This window comes from Amphiprion ocellaris, chromosome 24 (genome assembly GCF_022539595.1).
Source record: "Amphiprion ocellaris isolate individual 3 ecotype Okinawa chromosome 24, ASM2253959v1, whole genome shotgun sequence".
NCBI lineage: Eukaryota > Metazoa > Chordata > Actinopteri > Pomacentridae > Amphiprion > Amphiprion ocellaris.
The window spans coordinates 3,385,812-3,408,702 of NC_072789.1; the positions used below are offsets into that span (position 1 = coordinate 3,385,812).

Below are 22,891 nucleotides of genomic sequence, written 5' to 3' on the forward strand. Positions count from 1 at the left end.
TTTGTTTTGTTTCATGTTGTTTATCTAATTTTTTGTCATTTTGTGTCTCATTTTTGTAATATTTTGTCTTGTTTTTGTTGTTTTTTGTCTTTTTTTGTTTGATTTTAAATGTGAACATTTTCAGAATGTACTTTTTTGCACGAAAACAAAGGAAAAATGTGGAGTTGTAGTTATTTACAGGTTATTATGCTGTGATTTTACTGGTCACTTGAGATCAAATTGGGCTGAATGTGGTCCCTGAGTTTGACACCTCTGGTTTAGATTATTTCTTTTAACTGCCGTTTTCTGAAAACATTAATAATAATACATCTTCTTCATCCTCCTCTAGTTGCGATGTACCGAGAGCCTTCGTTGCATGACGTAGGAGAGGCGGTGCCTAAGCTCGCCGTGGGCCCGCCTTCCAAAAGCACAACCAGCGAACCGGTGGTCATGAACGGCGGCAAACCAGTCAACAAACCCGACAAGGAGGAGACATAACCCCACCCCCCTTTTTAACCTCCCCCTGGCTGGACAAGCCTCAGACTCGCCCCACTGCTGCGCTCTCAAACAACACAAACTGCAACTAAAAGGTAACAAAACAAACAGCTTCAGTTCTGACTGGTCAGCAGTGGGGCCGCGACATCCCGCCTCTCCTCCCTCCCTATTGGACAGATCCGGCGTCGGGGAGGCCGCAGGGACCGAAAGAAGACGATAAAGTCAGGTCAGTGCCGGCCAGATATTTTTGAACTGGGACAGTGGCGTGACCTCGCATGGGAGACAAAAGGACTTCTTGAGAATGTTAACGAACAAACAAAAATCTGAAAAAAACATCGTCCTCACCGGTATTTTTCTGTGACAATCTGTAAGACTGAGGCCCCACGTTTCCCTCCTGATAGCACTGTTTTCTGTTCCCAGGTACGCTCGCTCGCCGGTGGCAACAGACACACATGCACACCCACCCTCCCACCCCACCCAAAATCGACCACTCGGATGCGATCTTAGAGTAAATAAAGAGCAGATTAAAAACATCAGCAAACATCGGGCGAGGAGAATACTTTAAACACCAAACACCGATGATTCAGAGGATGCTTAGTCATCGATCAATTCACATTTGGCACAGGATGTTCTCTACTAAGCTGACAATGAAATGTAAAAGGTAAACACACCTATAGATCTTCCCTAAGTTTGATCATATATGTTTCAAAGAGAGAGTTCCTATTTGAGACCACATAGCTTAAAGCATGTCTGACCTTTCAGTATGACTTTATTATCTGTCTGTTACTTATTATTCTGCGCACACAAAGCACTAGTGATTATCGAGCTACGTTGTTGTACAGATACAAACCTGATTTTAGTTTCTGCTTCTGTTTTACTTTCCTGTCTCTTTGTCATGGTTTCCACATCACGGACACAAGTGTAGCTCAGGAGAGGAGGAGATCAATCGACAAACGAAGCGCTTTGGCATCAAGTTGCTCGAATCAGTGTGTAGCCGAGTGCCGAAACCACAACGATTTCCACAGATTCCCTGTTTGTAGCAACACGGAGAGTTATAGGAGGCATGGTAGCAGTCAGTGTTTACATGGAGTAGCAGATATCGTCGAGTGAGGTTTAACACAGATGGCGTTCCTTGTCATGAGGAGCCCGGTAGGACTTTACTTCTGCTGCCTTCCCAAGTACTTAGGTAGGAATGAGGGTAAGTGAACACAGGGTAAATGATGTCAAAGCCACTATGAGTAAAATCTGATCCTCTATTTGACTTTTTTGGAGGTTTTCATTGGTCTGATTATCCCTCAGAAACCGAAAGCCCGTCTAATTGGGTCGGATAATGATGTTTCGCCGCAGGTCTCCAGCAGCAGTGGAAGCATTCAGATCGTCTATGAAATTAAAAGTACAATATCACACCGTAATTTTCCAGAAAAAGTCTCATATTCGAAAGCACAAAGTACAAAAAGGTATTATTAACTAAATATATGTTGTAAAATATAAGCGTCAAAAGCAACAAAGATTGCCCCAGGGACTAATTTGAGTTGTGCAGTGATGCCCCACTCCCAGTGCTCCTGCCACATTTGACCCTCCTGTTGTCTTCATTTACGGGCACTAAAAAATATTGCTTCCTTGTCTGAAAAAAATCAAAAAATTCAGCAAAAAAATTCCCCAAATTTCGGAAAATTTGCAAAACCTTCAGGAAGAAAATTCTAATAATTCCTTAAAACTTTCCCTTAAAATTTGTATTTTTTAAAAAAAATACCCCAAATGTGGCAAGAAAATTCTTGTAAATATTTTCAAAAAATGAGTAAAAATCTTCCAACTTTAAAACGGGTCAATTTTGACCCGCAGGACGACACGAGGGTTAAAACGCTGAATGGAAGTCTTAATCCACTTGCATAGACAGCACACTTCAGACTCTGTCAAACTGACCCAACGTTTATGTTGAGGATTATCGTCAGTGATGGGAGTTGTGACGACGGCTACGAATAGTCTTCAGCGGTCTTAAAGATTGAAGAAAGTCAGGATGCTCACGGCTCTGTTTGGCATTCACATGGTTGTGCACCGGGAATTCGTCCCCAAGGATCGGGCTGTCAACACAGAGTTCCAGTGTAACGTCCTGAGGCGTCTAAGGACGAACATTTGGTGCAAACAACCTGAACCGTGCCGTTGTGCCAAGACATGCCCACTCACAACGTGTTGAAAAGGCACAGGATTTTTTTGCAGCACCGACACAATCGTAGCTTCCCACTCACACCAGATCTGGAGCCGTGGAACTTCTTCCTCAAAGTTAAATTCAAGTTCAGGGATCACTTTTTTGACAGTGGAGGAGGTCCTGCGATCGTCGCAAATGGTGCTTTAAGACCACAAGTTCCAGAGAGCGTTACAAATGTGGCAGGAGCACTTGAAGCAGTGTATTGCTGCATGGCTTAAATTTAAATCAGGTGGGTCAATATATAATTGAGGGACTCTTGAAGTCCATGGGATATGTCTTGCATACATTTTTATTAAAAGTTTAAAAAAACTAATGTTTTTATGTTCATTATGATGATGTCTTTACAAATTCCATAATTATTTATTATGGAAACAATCACTGATTAATAAAAAAAATGACTGGATATCACTAAAATGTCAACTATGATACAAAAAGTCCAGCAATTATATGTTAACCCGTCGAGAATGACTTGAAAATGATCCATATATATGGAAAATTAGTCCACAATAACATGAAATTTGTCCTAAACGACTCGAAAATTATCCCAAGACACAAAAATGAGCCAAAATGACAGGAAAAGATCCAAGCTGATTTGAAAATTGTCCAAAAAGTTCAAAAGTCCCACAATTCTACACTGACCCAGGTACGGCTTTTACTCTTTCCAGACGCAGACTCTGAACTTCACGATCACACCTTGTATATGCGTCTCTTTGACATTTCTAAAGTGTTAACAGCATCTCAATGCTTCACTGTGCAGATAAGCATTTGCACCTGCTCAATATAAAGGTGGTTTTAACTGCATTACTTGCAGTTTAACAGCTTAGTCCAACAGTTTTCAATCTAGGGGTCGTGCACACCTTCAAAGGGATGCAAGATAAAAGAAGGTAGTAAATAGGAAAAGTTCTGCAGCACAAGTCCATCTTAATTTTTTTGACTTTTCTCCAATATTTGCCTCTAAAGGTAATTAAAAGACACCCTTTGAGACATTTAAAGGTCAAATCAGACTTTGGTGGAGGTTCTTCCAACTCGTAGACCGATGAAACGAGACAAAGGCTTATCCTGTGACTTTATAAATGTAAAATCAGGATATGAAATTAAGTTATTGTCGTTACTTTCCACAACTGATTGGAGATCTGTGTGTCAGCAGACTATCAGAAGATCGCACTTACCCATAGTGGCTTTACATTAACCTACATAATGGCCTATAAAATACGTTTAGTTTACTTAAAAGCATTAGAAACCGGGTTTTGATAGAAAACCGCCACAACCTAAACAGCACACATCGATTACAGCGTTGAATAAAGCTGTCATCACATCCAAACACTGATATATGGGTTTTTGCAGACAGCTCGAGTACAAGGTAGAAAATCAAAGAAATGAAACCAAATAGATTCCCGTGCTTCGCCCTCTCACTGTGACAGTCAACAATCTGTTCTGGACTTGAATCCTGTTCAGTGTTTACTCATCTCTCCTTGACAGCAGGACGAGACGCCAATTAACTCCTGAAGAAGTTACACCAACCAGTAGTCGCTCATATCACTGAGGAGATATTAATACTGTGATCCCACACTTCAAATTAACGACAATGAGGCAGACGCAAATTAATAGATTCTGCCAGGCTCAGGACAACAGCAGCTTTTTAATCGATGAAAACAGACACTGTGCATCTCTCTTGCTTCTGATCGCGATTTTGGGCAAAGTAGCCGCTTTGCATTTTAATCACATGATTGAAACGCCGTCCTGTTCGCTGAGGATGAACGACTTTCCGCTGATTTTACCACAACTCCAAAAGAGCGACGAGACAAAGCAGGCGCCCGACAAAAAAAATCAAGGCTATATGATTAATTCACGGTTGTTCTTTCATCAAACGAGCGCTGGCCTCCCCAGCCTCGGCAACAGGTAACGCAGCAGGTGAAACGCTGCTGAATGTGTGCAATGTGTCGTACAGTCGACAGCTCACAGTGTTTCTAGTTGACATTTTTCAGATTTTTTTTCCCTCGCATACAGAACATTTTTCTCTCCTCCGTTAGCTGTTAGTTGCCTTTGTGTTGAAAGATGTGTGGTGGAGCAGCAACGCCACATTACATGAATCTGTCCAATCTGATGTGGCCCTTAACCCTCGTGTCGTCCTGCAGCTCAAAACTGACCCGGTTTAAAGTTTAAAATGTGGAAAAAAATATATTTTCACAGTGAAACTTCTCATGTCCACATTTTCAACATTTTTGGGAAATCTTTGAACATTTTTTGGTGGAAAAAAACAAATGTTAAAAATGTTTCTTAAGAACATTCACAAAAAAAACCAACTAAAATCCAGTGGATTTCGCTGGATTTTGGTTGATTTTTATGTGAATGTTCTTAAAGAAAATATTAGAAGTTTTACTGATAAATATTTAATCACTTTAGATATTTTTAGGATTTTTTTGGAAGATTTTTATTCATTTTTTGAAAATATTTACAAGAATTTTCTTGCATAATTTGGGGTATTTTTTGTTGTTTAAATATAACTTTTAAGGGAAACTTTCAATTAATGAATTATTGGAATTTTCTTCCTGAAGGCTTTGCAAATTTTCAGGAATTTGGGGAATTTTTTGCTGAATTTTTGGATTTTTTTTTCAGACAAGGAAACAGTATTTTTTGGTGCCAGTAAATGAGGACAACAGGAGGGCTAAATGCTGTTTCGAAAGAGGGGGGAAAAAAAGATCCGAATTTAGCATTTAAACTGTTTTGTCACGTGATCTTGATGCTGGTAATCTGCAGGTACTTGTGAAATATATTCCAGATGTTGAATCATCAGAAAAAAAAACGAGATAGAGAGAGAAAAAAAGCATTTGCTAACTGTGTGAGTGCCTCGCATCCTCAGCCGAGCTGGAGATGTGTGATCCAGGACAGCTGTAGATTCGTGTTAAACACTCAGCCTTCCTGGGATCCGGCAGGGTTTACCCCAGATCTCCCAATCCTCAGAGCGATTTGACTTCAGCTCTGTTCTGTCTAATGTTGATGAGGAAGATGTTGTGCTCGTCTCGCGTCAAAGAAATGTGGATGTAACATTTATTGACTTCTTGTTGTGTCACACTAGGGGTTACTAGCAAAAAAAAAGTAGAAAATAAACCCTGACAATCAGGTCTGTGAACTCCTTTTTTAATGTATCCTGTGTTGTCTCAGCTGCCCGTGTCTACGCAGAACCTTTCCAGGAATTAATCCCACCGTAGAGGACTATGTTTTCGTTGCATTAGGAGATACAGTCGGTAACTCCGGGACAGAGAATTATTATCAAGCAGCTCATTTGTCCCACACTGCTGGCAGAGGAAAGAGATCAACTTAACAAAGGCATCAAATCTTTTCCCATTCAGAGAGCCCAGCTTGTTAGGTTAGCAGTAGGGTTCCCGTCCTGTGAAAGCAGCTATTAAAGATCTGTGGGACGTGCTCAAGAATTAATGAGGGCTGAGGCCAGAGAAAAATGGCCTGGTTTCCTGGCTGCTGACCAAAGACACTGCTGCAGTCGTGTTTCCAGGCTGGTAATCACAGTTCCTGGTTCAAACAGTGAAGGCACAATTACTGTCAGCGTCTCCGGAGAGATTTCTCTCCACTGGTGGTTAGCCAGGTACCAGGTCTACAATTATGAAATATCTAATGGCGAGCTCTGCACAGGAAGGGAGCGGCTGATTTAATTACAAGCGAGCAATCATGACGACGTGGGTCACTTTTAATTTCCACACATGAGCACCACTCATGTTCCTCTGGCAGGTACACATGTAGCCATCTTACTCTGTCCTGCATGAACTGTAGCTCCAAATCATCAGGCACAAAATGAACACAAGACAAGACATAATAACACACATTAAAAAAAAAAAGCCTTGGTGGCCCCGACCACCTCAGTGCAGGTGCACTTTAGACACAGGAACATGGAATGGTCGGCACTGCACTCATGATGTAGCTCGTCTCCCTCAGGTTTTCTTTGCCGATTCTTTTTCCTGTTCCACTTTATTCCTCTTACAAAAGACTGCCTTATTACATCCGAATCTGAAACGAGACAGTAAACGCGCTCTCCTCCCAGCTGTTTCTCATCCCACACACACACACACACACACACACACACACACACACACACACACACACACACACACACACACACACACACACACACACACACACACACACACACACACACACACACACACACACACACACACACACACACACACACACACACACACAGCAGATACACACTCTTCATCCTATTTTACTTTTCAATTATCCTTTGATCCCCAATCTTCTGTTCACTGTAACTATGCTAGCTTTTGCTCTCTGCTCGTTGTGTAATCATGCAGCCAGAGAACTTATTCCCACCTCCTCTTTTCTCTTCCACAAACCCCGACTCCTCCTCCTCCTCCTCTCTCCGTTTGGACTGTTTCCCACTTGTTGCATGGATTTTAAAAGAGGAAGGATGATGGGGAGCTAATGCATGTGGTAATGTAGGAAATGTGTTTTCAAAACAAACATTTACAGCGTAGCACCAGTAAAACTCTGCCTCTGGCTCATTCCTGCCGTCAGTTTGCAAAAGCAGAGACGCTACGGGACAAACATTTGTTTCATTTGTACATTCAGATATTATACATTTGCTTCCCAGTGGCATTAGAAACAACCTACAAGATAAACTGTTTTTACATCATAATCCATCATTGCAATCATAAAGCAAAGGAAAAATTAATCTAAATTACTTAATATTACTGAAAACTAATTCATGTCTCACATCAACGTTGGCTAAAAAACAAAAACAAGGAATTTGTTTGCTGTCCTTTGCTGCTTCTTTGAGCTCAGGAAGTTATTTTGAACGTTGAAACAAAGAGGAAACTTCCTGATTACTGTGTAATGGTCTTGAAAATACGGTAGACAATCATCTTAGACACAAAAATAACACTGAGCAGGTGTTGAGTATCAAAAACACAACAGACTCGGAGGATCTTTTCCATTAAAGATTGTGCAGATTTTTCTTTTCAATCACTGACTGGGTTGTGGCATGTGAAGCCAATCAGGTACCATTCTGACTTTTATATTAGTTGCGGATGAATAGTTGAAAAATGAACTCAAGGAAAGATGTGAAGGAGAATTTGTGGGGACATCTGAGAGAATCTGACACTTCCAGAGGTCGTCATGCAGCGTTGGCTGTTAACACGCCTCTGCTCTGAATGGAGCTTTGTTTTCAAATGTTGCTGCCCCAAGGAATTGTTGGACAGCGTCATTTCCTTTTGTAAAGGACGGACCGGTGTATTCTCCTCTAGAGGAAGCACCGAAACACCTTTATTTGCATTTAGAATCTTCCACCTGTTCTCATCACGGCTGCTACTGAGTGACATCCATTTCATTTAGTCAGTTAACAACCATCCCAATCAAACAACCTCAACTCAGGTTTGTATTGACTTTAATGGAAAAGATCTTCCTTGGTGTTAACTAACCTGCTTCATGTAGTTTTGTTCTTAAATCACTGAATCTCAACATTCTTTGCGAAACACATTTTTGCTGAGCTGGAACTAAATATCCAGGTTTGGTCTCTAATACAGGGTATGTAGGGTTTACAGAAACAAATGTCTAGAAATATTAGACATCCTATAATAAGTGTATCTTCGTCTTCAAAGTTAGATTTAGTTGCACAAATGTGTGCAGATGGACTAAATAAAAGGACAACCTGTTGCATCTTCTGAGTGCAAACCCTGCCAGCAATGAGCCAAAAGCAGACTGTGACTGGTGCTGACCTGAAAGGAGATTATTCTGTCTGTCAGTAAATGTACAGTTACCTTTACATACATATTATGCAAACAGAGTTTGTCTGCACTGTACAGTTTGTGTCCAATCCATTGTATACACAGAAAATAATGATATTGAATAAAGGATTTATAGAAAGGAAGCCTGACTGGACTGACTGATTATTGAACTTAACAGATATGATGCCCAGACGTATCCATCTGCTCAGCATTAGCAGAACGACCACCACACACACACACTCACACACACCTGCTCCTTCAATAAAGCCCATTACTTCTTAGTGTTGACCGAAGGGCAGGCTGTATTATTATCCAGCGCAGCAGCAGAAAAGCTGCAGTAAGTGACAGGCTTTGCTTGGCAAAATGACAGCAGACCATTCAGCTGCTTGTGCAGAAATGGGAGCTCAGATACTTAACAAAATACGAGCCGACAAACGAAGTGTCAGTAAGTAAGTTGCTTCTTTGTTTAGGAGCAACAGAGACAAGCTCAGTGAGGGTGAATTGAGCTGTGGTCCTTCCCCCCATTACTACCACCCTCTGTTTTCTGTGTATGTATCCCGTCACCTTTAAATAATAATCAGTAAGACTGCTCAGAGAAGATGACACTTAGCAGCTTCATTGTGTTTTACCTTCAGCCGTAGACCCCAAACAGTGAGCTGGAACAGAACCTGCCCCGTGTGTCCTGTTTAGGGCCGACCGATATGGATTTTTGGAGGCTGATGCTGATTCTGATATTTCACAGATAACCATTGAAACCTCAACAAACTCATCCAGATCTTGGTGATAAAATCTAATCACTTGGTCCTTGTCGTTTCTGACCCTCACTGAAAATTTCATCCAAATCTGTTAGTCCGTTTTTGAGTAATGTTGGTAACAGACAGACAAACGTATGCTGATCGTCACATGACTCCGCTGCATTCCTTGATGGAGTAATAAACAGACATGGAGTAACTTAAGCTGGGTTAGCGCAACTTTAGCAAAGCTATGTAAATGAAAAGCAACGAAGCATACGTCATGACACATGGCAAAGAGAGTGAAACTGAAATAGCACAAGTACATCATTCTTAACAGCATTTACTGTTTTATGAGAAATTAAGAATATGTCAGCATTAAATCAGCAAAACTCTGGCCGATGATGACTATTTTGCAAAGGGCTATAATCGGCCGGCCGATAAATCAGTCGGGTCCTAGTCCTGTGAGTCAGTTACTTAATAAATCATCACCTGTAAACATTAGATCAACTGTTATAAAGGCGACTCGTGGTGAGAAAGCTCCATCTGTTGAGTTTCAAACTTATCTCACATGACGTCTGAGCTGAAGTTCTGATGCAGTTTCTTGTTTTCTGGTCAACAGCGGAGTCTCTGAGCGGCTACCTCAGCTCAGCTTCATCTGTCTTAATTTGTTTTGTTTGACTTCCTTTATTCACGACGCTCTACTCTCAGGAAAACACAAAGGAGCATCTGTCACTGCAGCCAATCACATCAGAAAATGCAGACAAACAACATATTTTGTCGGATTTGATTTGCCGGACTCGCTTATTTGAATGCAAATTGGAAATGTGGGCAGCATTTCAGAGGTGTGGATCCGGTCTAGACATCAGTCTGCGCTGATGACTCACGCTCACAAAGTAATATGTGGACTACGCAGACGGAGAGACGATGCCAAACACCTGCCAGTTTCTCAACTGCACGATTTCGCCCCTGATCTGGAAGTTTCAACAAACCGACACGGACGTCGCTGATCAAAATGTTGGCTTTCTGACAGCAACACTTCAGAAGAAACAACTCAGCTGTCGTTTTTCCTTCACTCAGAATTACATCTCTTATGTGCGAGAAACACAAGAATGCACTAGAATCCAAACATGGTGGGAAAAAAAATTAAAAAATCTCCCCCAACAACAAACCGGAGACCTTGGGGGACCCTGGCTGCTAATCCCGCCTGAGAGACAGACGCACAGAAAGTAATACCATCAGTCAGTTTCCAGAGCAGAGTATGATGGAAGCAGCATTAAACTGCTCCACTATCAGGCAGACATGTAGCTGCAGAGACAGCACTGGAAAATATGCCCCTCTCAAAACAAGAAAAAAACTTATTTCAAGGAACTTTTACCTTGAAATAAGTGAAAAGCCTGCCAATAGAACAAGTGAAAAATGCCTTAGTGAGATTTCTTGAAATAAGATATGATATTTAGAATATTGAGATCTTACAATTAGCTGGGAAAACTTAGTTTAAGTTAAATTTTACCAGGTTTGTCAAGCTTAGGTGGCTTAAAATAAGCCAGATATGCTAAAAAAAAAAAAAAAAAAAAAAAAGAAGCAGTTTTTCATTCAAAAATAGATTTTTGCTTTCATGCAACCTCCTAATTTGAGATGTATTTACCCTCCTGCTGTCTTCATTTATGGGCACCAAAAAATATTGTTTCCTTGTCTGAAAAAAATCTGCAAAAAATTCCCCAGATTTCTGAAAATTTGCAAAACCTTCAGGAAGAAAATTCCAATAATTCCTTAAAAGTTTTCTTGTAAAATTTAACTCAAAACAAGATAATTTCAAGATTGTTTGACTTAACAAGATATTTAAGATGCATTGTCTTAAAACAATCTGCTGAAATGTCTCTTGTTCAGTGAATTTATCTTAAATCAAGTGGGATGAGACATTTGGACTAAAAATAAGACAAATAGACTTGGTAAGAGTTTGACTTTTTGCACTGAGGCTGACAGGAAGGAAGAGACGCACACACCGCCTGGCCTCGTCTAAATGACAGACGAACCAGCAAATACTGTAATTAGCTGGATGTAATTAAAATATGCATATGTAAATGTAATGTAAATGAAGCGTGGTCTGAAGAGTGACAGCGTTTAATTAGCTAGAAAGAGGTTATATTGAACTGTAACTTCATCGCTGGTGAAAAAAACTACAGCTCTCATTCAAACTGAACACAGTCTGACTTTTAATTTTTTAAAATATAAATAAATAAGAGCTTCTACTTCACCACCTCGGGTATTTTGTTCCACAGTTTTTATATCATCATGTGAACGTTAGACTTTGTAGTTTCTCTCGTGGTGAGATCAGAAGCCCCCCTGATGCCTCAAGTTTAACTTTCATGCTTTGTCATTGTGCCGCACGGCGTGATTTATCACTCGGCACATAAATTCAATTAGACTAGCTTAATGTGAGCAAAGTGATGCTAAGCGTAGATTCAGCTGCTCATTAGGTTTTCTTCCGTGTTTGTGTATCTGACAGAGTTTAAAAGCTGTGTGTGTGGGCCTTACGAGATGCGATATTCTTCTGACAAGTTATTACTTTACCTCTGTAAACACTCATCGGTATCTTCCTCTGTTTAATGGATCATATATGTACATTCTAGCGTTCTTTAACCTTTTATAACTCCACTATTTTTGGAATTATCTGCGGAAATAAAACAAATAGACTGTTTTGCAGGAAGTTTGAAATGATTTGCTGCATTGTTGGACTGCTTTGATATTTCAAAGTTTGATTTTTTTCATTTATTTTTTGTGAAAAAAGGCCACAATGACCAAGAATTACAGACTCTTATTGCCAGTTGTTGATTTAATTAATGTACACTACCGTTCAAAAGTTTGGGGTCACTTAGAAAATACTACACTCTGTTTCTTTGCTCATGAAACACAGACTGAGGGTCACATCATCATCTTCTTTTCAGCAACCAAAACAACCAAAAGCTCAGACCGATCCACTTACTCTCAGTTTAGGGTGTTTTTGCCATGTGCTCTACTATCCAAACATACTAACCAGCTAAATATCTGCAATCTTTCTCCAGAATTACAGATTCTACCTGGAAAAATCCAATTAAGTAGCATTTGACATTTATTTTTCAGCAGAACACTAAAAAATAGGTGTCCTCAGTACTAGAACAGGCTTTGGAGCAACATTTCCACTAAAATCTAGGTTGACCAAAACTCAGTCAGCACTGAAACGAGCAGCTAAATGAATAAAAATGTGACTTTTCTGATTTTGGCTCCACCAAATGCAGCCTGACTGAACCCATGAGATCACTTTGGCCACCAGCTAAACTCAAACTCCATTATTCACGAGGCAAAATGGCTGAACAGTAATCTCTTATTAAAAAGCAGCCAATTATAGCCAGAAAGCAAAATGACATTTTGTTATCACATAGCACGAAATGTTTCGATTTCCCGTTCGTTTGATTAATTTCATTAAAACAGTATCGAGTTGGGATTTTGCGGTCTCTTATCTGCCGCCGAGGCACACACACGCACACACACACACACACACGCACGCACACGCACACACACACACACACACACACACACACGCACACACACACACACTCGTGCACACAGATAGAGCGTCCATGCTGAAGCAGTGTGTTTGAGGTGGCATTGAGAGCTCACTTGAGAGACTGTTTCTGTCTGCCTCATTATCAACAAAGACAACAGGCGCTCCAGCACACACACATAGATGGTTTTCATAGTAATCCTGTCCACTTCAGGCCTCAGCGTCCCTCTCTACTGCTGAAAACTTCACGTCTCCAAACCGTCGGCAGCTGTGAAACCGGAAAAAAACAGAAAGAAAGAAAGAAGGGCAGCGTGGAGCTCAGAGTCCTGGTGTTGTTTTCAGTTACCTGCTGGTGTGCTAGAGATTTCCTCACCCCAGAGGAACGTGTGATCCTTTAATTGATGCCCCAAATGTGAAAATCAACAACATTATGAGTTTTTTTACACAACAATGGCATTATGTAAGGTGAGCTGCGGTTTCATGATATCCCCATGGTAACCTGTCTGCTGTCAGTCACTCTGAAAGGTTAGGATCAAACCTCTACTCTTTTATCACCATTTGACTGACGGGAATACACACACACACACACACACACATACACACACACATATATATATATATATATATGTGTGTGTGTGTGTGTGTATAAAATAGAAAAATGATGTGCTAATAACAAACAATATATATAAAATTATTATTTATTTATTTTGGATCATTGTTGGTCTTACAGGGTTAAACCAAAAACTCTCGATGAAGGTCAAAGGCCAGCGTCATCAGGGTGACACACGTCGTACATTCTCTGTTACTCATTCTTTGTCATATTTTCTTTTCCCCGCTTGCTCTTCCCTTTTGACCTCCTCGTTTCCCTCTTTTCCTCTCTCCCATCTCCTCCTATTTTGCTTCTCCTCGTCTGCCATATCACCTCCGCTCGCCGTTCTTTCTCTCTCTCTTCTCCTTCACAACAAGAAAAAAAGGAGGGAAAAGGTGGGTGAAGAAAGGGAAACGTGATGGCAGGAGGAGAGAACAGAATAATTTATCTCTCAGGTGATAAGTGACATTTGATGGACACACACACACACACACACACACACACACACACACACACACACACACACACACACACACACACACACACACACACACACACACACACACACACACACACACACACACACACACACACACACACACACACACACACACACAGTAGGGCAGAGCAGCACCCAGCCGAGCCAACACGCAGTCTGAATACTGATCAACCAATCAGAGCCCATTTCTGCCCAGCACCACAGATACTCGTTGGCTGCCATGGCAACCAAGAAAGCATCACCACTGAAAGGAGGAGGAAGTGCCTCTGTACTGATGTTGGATTGAGAGGGAAGAAAAAAAATCACATCTCCTCCAGGTTGAAGAGAGGAAAATGACCAAACTGTGATGGGTTTGTGGGAATTTCTTTAAAACGTATTGACCTGTTTGATTACATCTGGCAGCCATCGTTGATGTTTGGAATATTCTGAAATTAAAGCTGCGCCAACATAAGGTGAAAGGTGTTACTTGTAGTGACAGATGGAGCTTTAAATTTCTACATCGCTTTTAAGCATCTCTCCCTCATTCTTGTGGTTTCGGGGCCTTCAGCTTTAATGTTTATTTACTTTCACAGCACTATTTTTGAGCAGAGCAGGCAGATGTTTTCTATTAAAAAGCTCTAAAAGCCACTGTTCAGTCACATTAACAGGCCAACATAGTGGCACATTTATCAGCTAAAAGGTTTTCATGCTAATGTTGTGTGTAAAAAGGCAACCGTTTGCTTGCTTTTTGACCATTACAGCTTTATGTTAGTGTGTTTTAACTCACGTGTGACAATTCAATGCCAGAAATACAACATGAACACATTTGTGCTCCAACATATTTGCCTTTAAAATAAATGAGCCCTAATTATTTCTTCAAATCAATATAAAACCTGTCCGATAACGAGCTAAAATAACTCAAAATGCTTCATGAAGCTGCAGAGTTGGGTTGTTATTTTGTAATTTTCGTCAACATCGCTGCTCTCGTGTGACCAAACCTGTTGCTGCTTTATTTCTGGACCGAGATGGGAATAAATGTTTCTGACACACTTTGACGACTGAGAAACATTTCATTATCTGAGAGGCTCTGAAAGGGAGAAAAGAGAACAAAATTAAAGACAGAGCGAGCCTTTGTCTCGCCGCTTTGGCAATATTGTTCTCAACTGTCATGCAAATGAGGAGCAGTGGACTGAGAAAAACGGAGAAGAAAACGGGCCGAACAGAAAGAGATAGACAAGGAGAATTATTATTATTCCAAACGGAGCCAAAAGCAAGGAGTCGGATTTAAATTCAGGGTCTCTTTGTGCACGTTAAATGTAAGCTTTAAAAGGTAAATGCGATTCTGGATAACATCAACACGATGCTGCCAGTATTTTGCACATGTAGAGTATATTACAGCAGAACTGCCTCATGTCGCCTCACTTGTGTTTACCCATCTGATCCCCGAGATTTAGATTTCTCCACACACTCCAACCTTGCTGCTGCTGCTGGCAACAAACACTGGCTCACAAAGCAGTGAGTCATGGGGAGGTTTTCACAGTAATCACGTCCACTTCAAGCCTTTGCGTCACTTATCATCTCCGCTGAGCTTGACCAGACTCACAGCGCCAGACTGCCAGAAACGTGACGGCAGATTTAAGCTCTAAAACTGCAGTCATGAGCTGACAACACGGTAAGTCTGGATCTCAAAATGTCCTCAGAGACGTTTTTCCTTTTTAGGTTTCTGAACAGAGAAGACCTCTTTGCAAATATTGCATTTGACTGAGGCAAAGCTTCCTTTCACACCCCAGAACAGTCAGAAAGATACACCAGATCGGCTCAGGAGTGAACAGGTAGACTTTCAAAGAATCTGCTGTAAGATCTTTTGAGAACTGTTATCACAGGTTTAACCCTGAGTGTTACCTCAAACCTTTTGGATTAACCATAAAACATGACTGTCAGACTCTATCCTCACCACTAGAAAGCTTCATTTAGGGTCAATATATAGTTGCAGGACTTTTTGGAACATAGTTGACATTTTGGCTGTTTTCTGGCCTAAAATCACCTACAACCAAACACCACATGGCATTTTTACAGAAAGATTCTTTGAAATATTATACCATTGAGTAAAACTGAAATTGAAAGTTCTTTCTAAAGATATTGTAGTAAACTTGTTGACATGCCATAAATCCACACTGGACTCACACATTACTTTATATTAAATAACTCCGAAAGCCTTGGAGTCAAAATGACAAAACCAAGAAACAAAACGACAAAACCGAGACACAACACATGGAGCAGATCATGTGATCTGGAATTAACACACTTCCTGGAGAGGTGTTTTTGTAATGGGGAACTTAGTGGAAAGTGATTTCTCAGACACAGATACAATGTGTTATTTTCCATATAAAATTTGATATATTGCCAAAAAAGAAATATCTGTCATGATTATCTCAACTTAATAAAAAGAACACAATCAAAACTATTTTTGAATGAGCTCATTTTATTCTGTTTAGCTAACTAGAAGGTGGTTGTTGTTAAATTTGGACAGTTGTTTAGTTGACATTTTAGTGATATCCAGTCATTTTATATTACTAAATGATTGTTTACATAATAAATAATTATGGAATTTGTCAAGACGTGATCATAATGAACATAAAAAACATTCCTTTTTTACTTTTCATAAAAATGTATGCAAGATATATTCCATGGAATTCAAAAGTCCCTCGATTATATATTGCGCCTGTTGATTTAACCCCTAAAAACTCATCGCTGTGTATTAAAATGAGCTATTTTCACATTTTCTAGATGAAAATAGTGGCCTCCAACATTAAAATGGCTTAGATGTAACTCTACACTGTCTTTTCTAGAATGTGCAGATCTATCTCCACCCGTCCCTCTGCAGCTGGAGCACACCAGCTCACCTACGACTGGCTAAAAATGATTTAGGGTAAAGACTAGTGAGGTGACTCTGTCCTTTCATGCTGAAAGTGCCAGAAAAGGGAGTAAATTTCTCTTTAAACGACTTGTGTTTAGGCATTTCTGTGTACGTAATATTATTAGATGGACAGGTGGAGAAAAAAGAGAAAAGGAAGAGTGGATTATTACAAGATTTTGAAGGGCACCTCGGCAGGTTTAATATCGAAGTTAGAAAGAAGCCTTCAATATCAGAATTCATAAATATTGCATTTCATTGGAGTGTGATTTCCCCAGCTGGCTCTCGTCTGACAAACATACACCAATATCCTATTATAATTTAGGATATTCAAATCTGCCTCATCAGCTGTTGACTCACTAATAAGAGGCTCAAACAAACTCCAATCAGAACGCTGAAGTCCTCAAGGTATCTCATTCACACTCGGCTTAATTTCTGCATTTATACCACCTTAAATATGTGTATATTCATGGTCGTATGTTTGAGTGATGGACTGCTTTGAGTTTATGAATATTCCAACATATTACACAGCCAAATGAATCTCCCAAAGATGGTGATAAAGACAGCTGAAGTGAAAACACAAATGTTCCAGAGGTAAGAAAAGCTCATTAAAAACAGAATTGACATCTGTAATAATGCAAATTACAAAACTATACTCCCAACACCGTGTTCCATTTATCTGTCCAGATAAGGACAGTGAAAACTAAATGTGCTGCTTTAATATTTCTGTTTTTAGCATAATTTAACAACCATCATTTTCTGTTTGTCAGTGAAGTGTCGGAGGTCCAGCTGGTTCAAGCCGACTATGAAGCACATGCAGGTCAGTGGTTTTCCAGTCGTTTCTGTGCATTTATCTCTTGTAATGCATTTAGGAATAAAACTGATTGGCTGTGTCTGAGGCAGGAAGGCGGTTTCCTATTAGTGACTTCTAATAGAATTGCAGCAGCTCGTGCTAATACTCATTTAGGCAACGATAATTGATGAAAATGTACGTTCGGCGCTGCACAATTAGACAAGAGATGTTGAAATGCAATAAACGTTGTCCCGCTTCCTGTATATTAATACGTAGATCTGTTGTAGTCGGTGGTGGAAGACAGATCTTCTATTTAGCAAAACCATAATTTAAAAATACTTTGATACAAGTACAAGCCATAGATTTCAAATCTTACTGGAGAACAGGCAAGTCGGCATTAAACAACTTCCTCCTCCCTTCATTTTAATTTACATGCACTACATTTGAGTGAGTGAGAGCCAACGAAAAATAAACCAGTAAACAACTGTGAGCTAACACTAGCATTATAAAACACACTGACTAACCCTAAAACCAGCTGTTCTCAACTCAAGTATCTTTATATTGATTTGAATGGACTCCACTGTAGCCGGATCTCAACGTCTCTCTAAGACCCGCCCCCACTCTACTTCCCATTGGTTAGTGATATTGTGTGGTTGAGAGCAAAAGCTGCGTTCCATTCATTCCATTAGTAGCCGAACTCAATTGGCAATGTAGTCCTACCTTTTTTCCTGAGCCAAACACAGCATGCCAGAAATCCAGCACCGGACCAGAATACTTTAAGCATTTCAGTTCGTTCTTTTTGTTCATGATGTATAGTAGCTACAGCTGTTATATAAATGTAGTGGAGTAAGAAGTATCGTATCTCCCTCAGAAATGTAACGGAAACAAGGTAGAAAGTAGCATAGAATTAAAATACTCCCCTACCTTGGAGTGAAAATGTTTTGATTATGTAGAGCCACTGATTTATATCTTCAAACTGTACAATTTGTCTAGTTTAGGGCAGGAGGAGGAACAGACATGACTTGGAACCTCATGGTCCACTGAAAACCTGAACACTTTCACCAGTGCTGTCACAACCGCAGCTTAACGAGTACAAAAAGGCTTTTACGGCTTCTGAAGGCTGAAAAAATAGCAAGAAAATGCATCTCGCTGTTGCATCTTTGAAGAGGAACTGCGGAGAAACATCTGGGAACAGTTCACGCTCTGTTGGTTTCTGTTCCATTCTAAATAGCGGCCCATGCACCGTTCACCATGTGAGTGGGGAAAAGAACAAGATAGAGGGAGGTCAAAGGACCAACAGGTAACTCAGCATGTTGGTTCATTCACAAAACCACTCTGCTATGCCAGGTAGGAGCCATATTGAGCGCTTTTTATCCCCCATTTTCAGAGAGCGGCTTTGATGCCACAGCTCCATGGATAGAGAAAGGGAGAGCAGCTCCTTTGGAGATTTCTGAGAATAGGCCGCTTTATTTCTGTCTGCCTCTTTGCGGGTGTGGAAAGGGAAAAATGGACTGGAGCAGAGAGTGAAGAGAGTCAGCCAGACAGAGAGATCAATGCCCGGCTGCAGCACAAACTGCAAGAAAAATAAAGTGTTTTTCTTTGCTGTTAGGCAGCTGTAGGTGTGCAGCTTTGGTGACCTTGGCAACTGGCGGTGGAGCAGAACATTTGATTGGTGTGTGTGTGTGTGTGTGTGTGTGTGTGTGTGTGTGTGTGTGTGTGTGTGTGCGTGCGAGTGTGTGTATGTCACATGCAGAGGAGGTCCAGATGTTCAAATGTAAAATCGATATATTTTTTACTTACACGCCACATCTAGAAAAGGCTGCTTTCTTTGAAATAAAAGCTGCTTTGTCCTCCTTTTGAGCAGTTATTTGTTCACACAATAACCCTTTTTTTAGCAGAAGCTTTTTAGCCTGATGAGTCAGACACTTTTGCCAGTTGATCATGGCGTGACACACGTCTGGGCTTCCAGCAATTTCACCAGTGGGTGCAACTGCAACTCAGCCATTCGCAGCGGGTAATTGTCCAGGTGTGCGCCAGCAGCTGTTACGGCAATTACTCTGAATTGTAGGGAAAGAAAGAAGCGAACTTTGTTAAGCTACTCCGGTTGACATTTTTCTAACCTCTCACTTAAGCTGCTGTCAAGACCACGGGATGATTTAGAGCTTCGGCGTGTCAGTCCACTATCAAATAAGAGGCAATAAATTAACGGCCGCATTTATCACATTTAGTCTTGAAACGACCTCGGCAGTCTACAAATCACTGTCTCGTTCACACGTGAAGCCACTGGGGAGACGGTCGGCGACATTTACTGGCCTTTACTGTCGTTTTTTATGCACATTTTGTTGCTGGACTGTCATTTAACACCACAACATAACACTGGCACTTTTCAATGGCAGACTGCTGTTGCGTCAGTAATCGTGTCACTCAGGGGTAAACAGACTGGGACCACACAGACGATTCCACAGCATCATGACCTCCTTTGAGACATCTAAAAATCGAGAACTTTTCTGGCTGAATCTTTGTGGCTTTTTACAGCCTTTGAGAGTAGAGGAGTTTGATGCTGCAACTCTGGTTTTATAACGAATTTTCATTTTATCAAGTCATGTCATATTTGTTGTATTTATGACAAATATAAAAAGATAAGACAAACTTCAGGCCTCCATCTAAAGCCACTCCTTTCAAAACACATGAACATTCACTGCCAGAGTACATCGAATCCACAAGAGAGAGTCTTTGTGGAGAGAGTTGTCATCATAACCTCAGCCCAACACAACAAAACAAATAATTATCCATCCAACAGAGAAAGAGCAACTGTAGCGTCCACTGCAATGGAAAAGTCGTACAGACGTTGACTTGAGTTCGACCTCTTTCTACTCCTGTCTTTTTTTCTTGCTTTGAGCAGCAGATAGGCAGACACAAAGGTCAACTAAATCATCTCACATAGACTGAATGCAATGATTTGACAGGTTTTTTAATAACAGATTGAAGTTAATTGATCAATCGCTGTCAGGATGCGAAGAGATGTTGGCCAACTTCAACAAAAATGCACAAAAACTTACTCTAACTTTAATCCACCTTCACCCTAAAGGAGTTTCTAAAGTTTTCATATAATTTTATCTCAATTAGTGTTCAAATAATCCAATATCTCACCTAAAAACAAGAGGAAAAGCTCACAAAACTAAAAATCTCTGCTGTCACTGTACATAAAACTGTATAAACAGGAGTTTATACCAGCTCTAAATGTGTCATATATAATAATAAATTAATGAGAGCAAAGAAACCAGAACTTTAAGCTACATTTTGCTGCTAATACTTGTGTTCTTTTACTTCAACAGGGTTTCATGCTTTCATACTTCTATTTAAATGCAGTATTTTACTTAATTGAAGGATCTGAACAGTTCTGACTGTTAACATCTCTTATTAATAAAGGTCTGGTTGCTTAAAAGTTCAGACAATAATGTGTGAATGCTTTGATTTTTTTCCCTTTATATGCCTACAAAACTATGTACAGCGAGTTTTCCCTCATTTTAAACTGCGTGATAATTAGCAGCTGAACTATACATAGGTTAAATACCTTCCTGAGGAGACCAATTACCAACCAAATTAATGCATGTGCTTATTCCCAGAATGCCATCAGTGCAGCATGTGCACATATATATCTGCTGTACACTAGACTGGACTAGACAGTGGAGGAGGAACATACTGTCTTGTTTTCATTACCGAAAATATGAAAACGCTGCAGCACTTCCAGTCAAACACTAACAACACAAACAAACCTAAACAAACGAACCCACCCGTTTCCTCCCACATCCCCCTGTCTGTCGATCTGGCTCTCCCTCTGTTTCTGCTGTCTGTCAATAAAGAGACGGCGGCATGTCCAGTCTGCAGACAGCTTCTCCCATCAGGCCTCATGACTGACGGTGGAACTGTGGTGCATGCGTATGAATACAAGTGCGCTAATAGACCATTCCTCGCTCGTCCTTTAATGTGTCCATCAATCCCTTTGACCATCTAAGCTGAATAAATATCTTTAAAGCAGCTGCGGATTGCGGTGCACAAACGTTACACTCATAACTGGAATTTCCGAGGCTTGACGGCATCTACGGGTGGCGATGCCGATCAGCTGACTGTTCATCCAACACTTGGGTCCACTGTAATAAATCTCAACCACCATTTAACGAGATGCCACGGACACTGGTGTGGAAACTAGCTAGCTAAATATCCTTAGTAATACCACTTAACCCTCCTGTTGTCCTCATTTACAGGCACCAAAAAATATTGTTTCCTTGTCTGAAAAAAATCCAGAAATTCTGCAAAAATATTCCCCATATTTCTAAAAAATTTGCAAAACCTTCAGGAAGAAAATTCCAATAATTCCTAAAAGTTTCCCTTAAAAGTTTTTTTTTTTAAATCCCCCAAATTTGGCATGAAAGTTCTTGTCAATATTTTTGAAAAATGAATAAAAATCTTCCCCAAAAAAGTCCTAAAAATATCTAAAGTTATTCTGTATATATCACAAAAACTTCTAATAATTTCTTTAAGAACATTCACATAAAAATCAACCAAAATCCAGCGAAATTCACTGGATTTTGGTTGATTTTTTGGGAATGTTCTTAAGAAACATTTGTAACATTTCTTTTTTCCCACCCAAAAATGTTCAACAATTTCTCAAAAATGTCAAAAATGCGGACATCAGAAATTTCACAGTGAAAATATATATTTTTCCCACATTTTCAAACTTTAAAACAGATCAGTTTTGACCCACAGGACGACACGAGGCTGAATGTGGCCCCCGACCTAAAATGAGTTCGACACCCCTGCTTTAGATGCTTCAGAACTGTCTGACTTTTAATCTTGATCATGTAAATTGTTTAGTTTGCTCCTGTTTCTACCAGCTAAATTAAGGTCTATTGTGTTCACAGCAGAGATGAAGATGATTCCTATAATTCCTGTTTCAGTTCTCTTACTAATACATCCCCGAACCGCATATAAGTGACCCAAAATGCTGCTGCTAAGCTTCAAACCAAGTCTCGCGTAACTCCAGTTCAGATGTTTTTTGTCCACAGTAGCATCCCATCAAATTCAGAAACAAGATTCTTTTGATTATGCTCAGAGTCTAGATTAAAGAGCTACTGCAGCTATAAAACACAAGGAGGAATCTGAGGTCTGGGATCAGGGTTTGTTGTCTGTTTCTCGCTACAGGCTCAAGACAAAAGGAGGCTGTGCTTTTGAGGTTGTAACTCCAAAACCTTAGGACTCTTTTATTCCCTTTAGATTTAAGATCAGTGGTCACTGGGGACATTTGTGGTTGGTTGTCTGGATTTAACATCTATTGCTCTCCCTTTTATTTGTTTTTGTCTTTTTAGGGCACTTCATGACATCTTCTCTTGAAGGCTATATAAG

At 40.3% G+C, this 22,891-nt stretch overlaps 1 protein-coding gene across 2 annotated transcripts in view; it reads left to right on the forward strand.

Moving 5' to 3' along the window:
- LOC111582257 (fibroblast growth factor 14-like) overlaps nt 1-8,582 on the forward strand; it is an 80,672-nt gene extending 72,090 nt beyond the window's left edge. For both annotated transcript variants that reach the window (XM_055008158.1, XM_055008159.1), the window contains exon 5: nt 329-8,582. In XM_055008158.1, the coding sequence (XP_054864133.1) occupies nt 329-477 (149 nt within the window). In that variant the 3' untranslated portion in view covers nt 478-8,582. The remainder of the gene's footprint in view (nt 1-328) is intronic.
- The last annotated feature ends 14,309 nt before the right edge of the window (nt 8,583-22,891 follow it).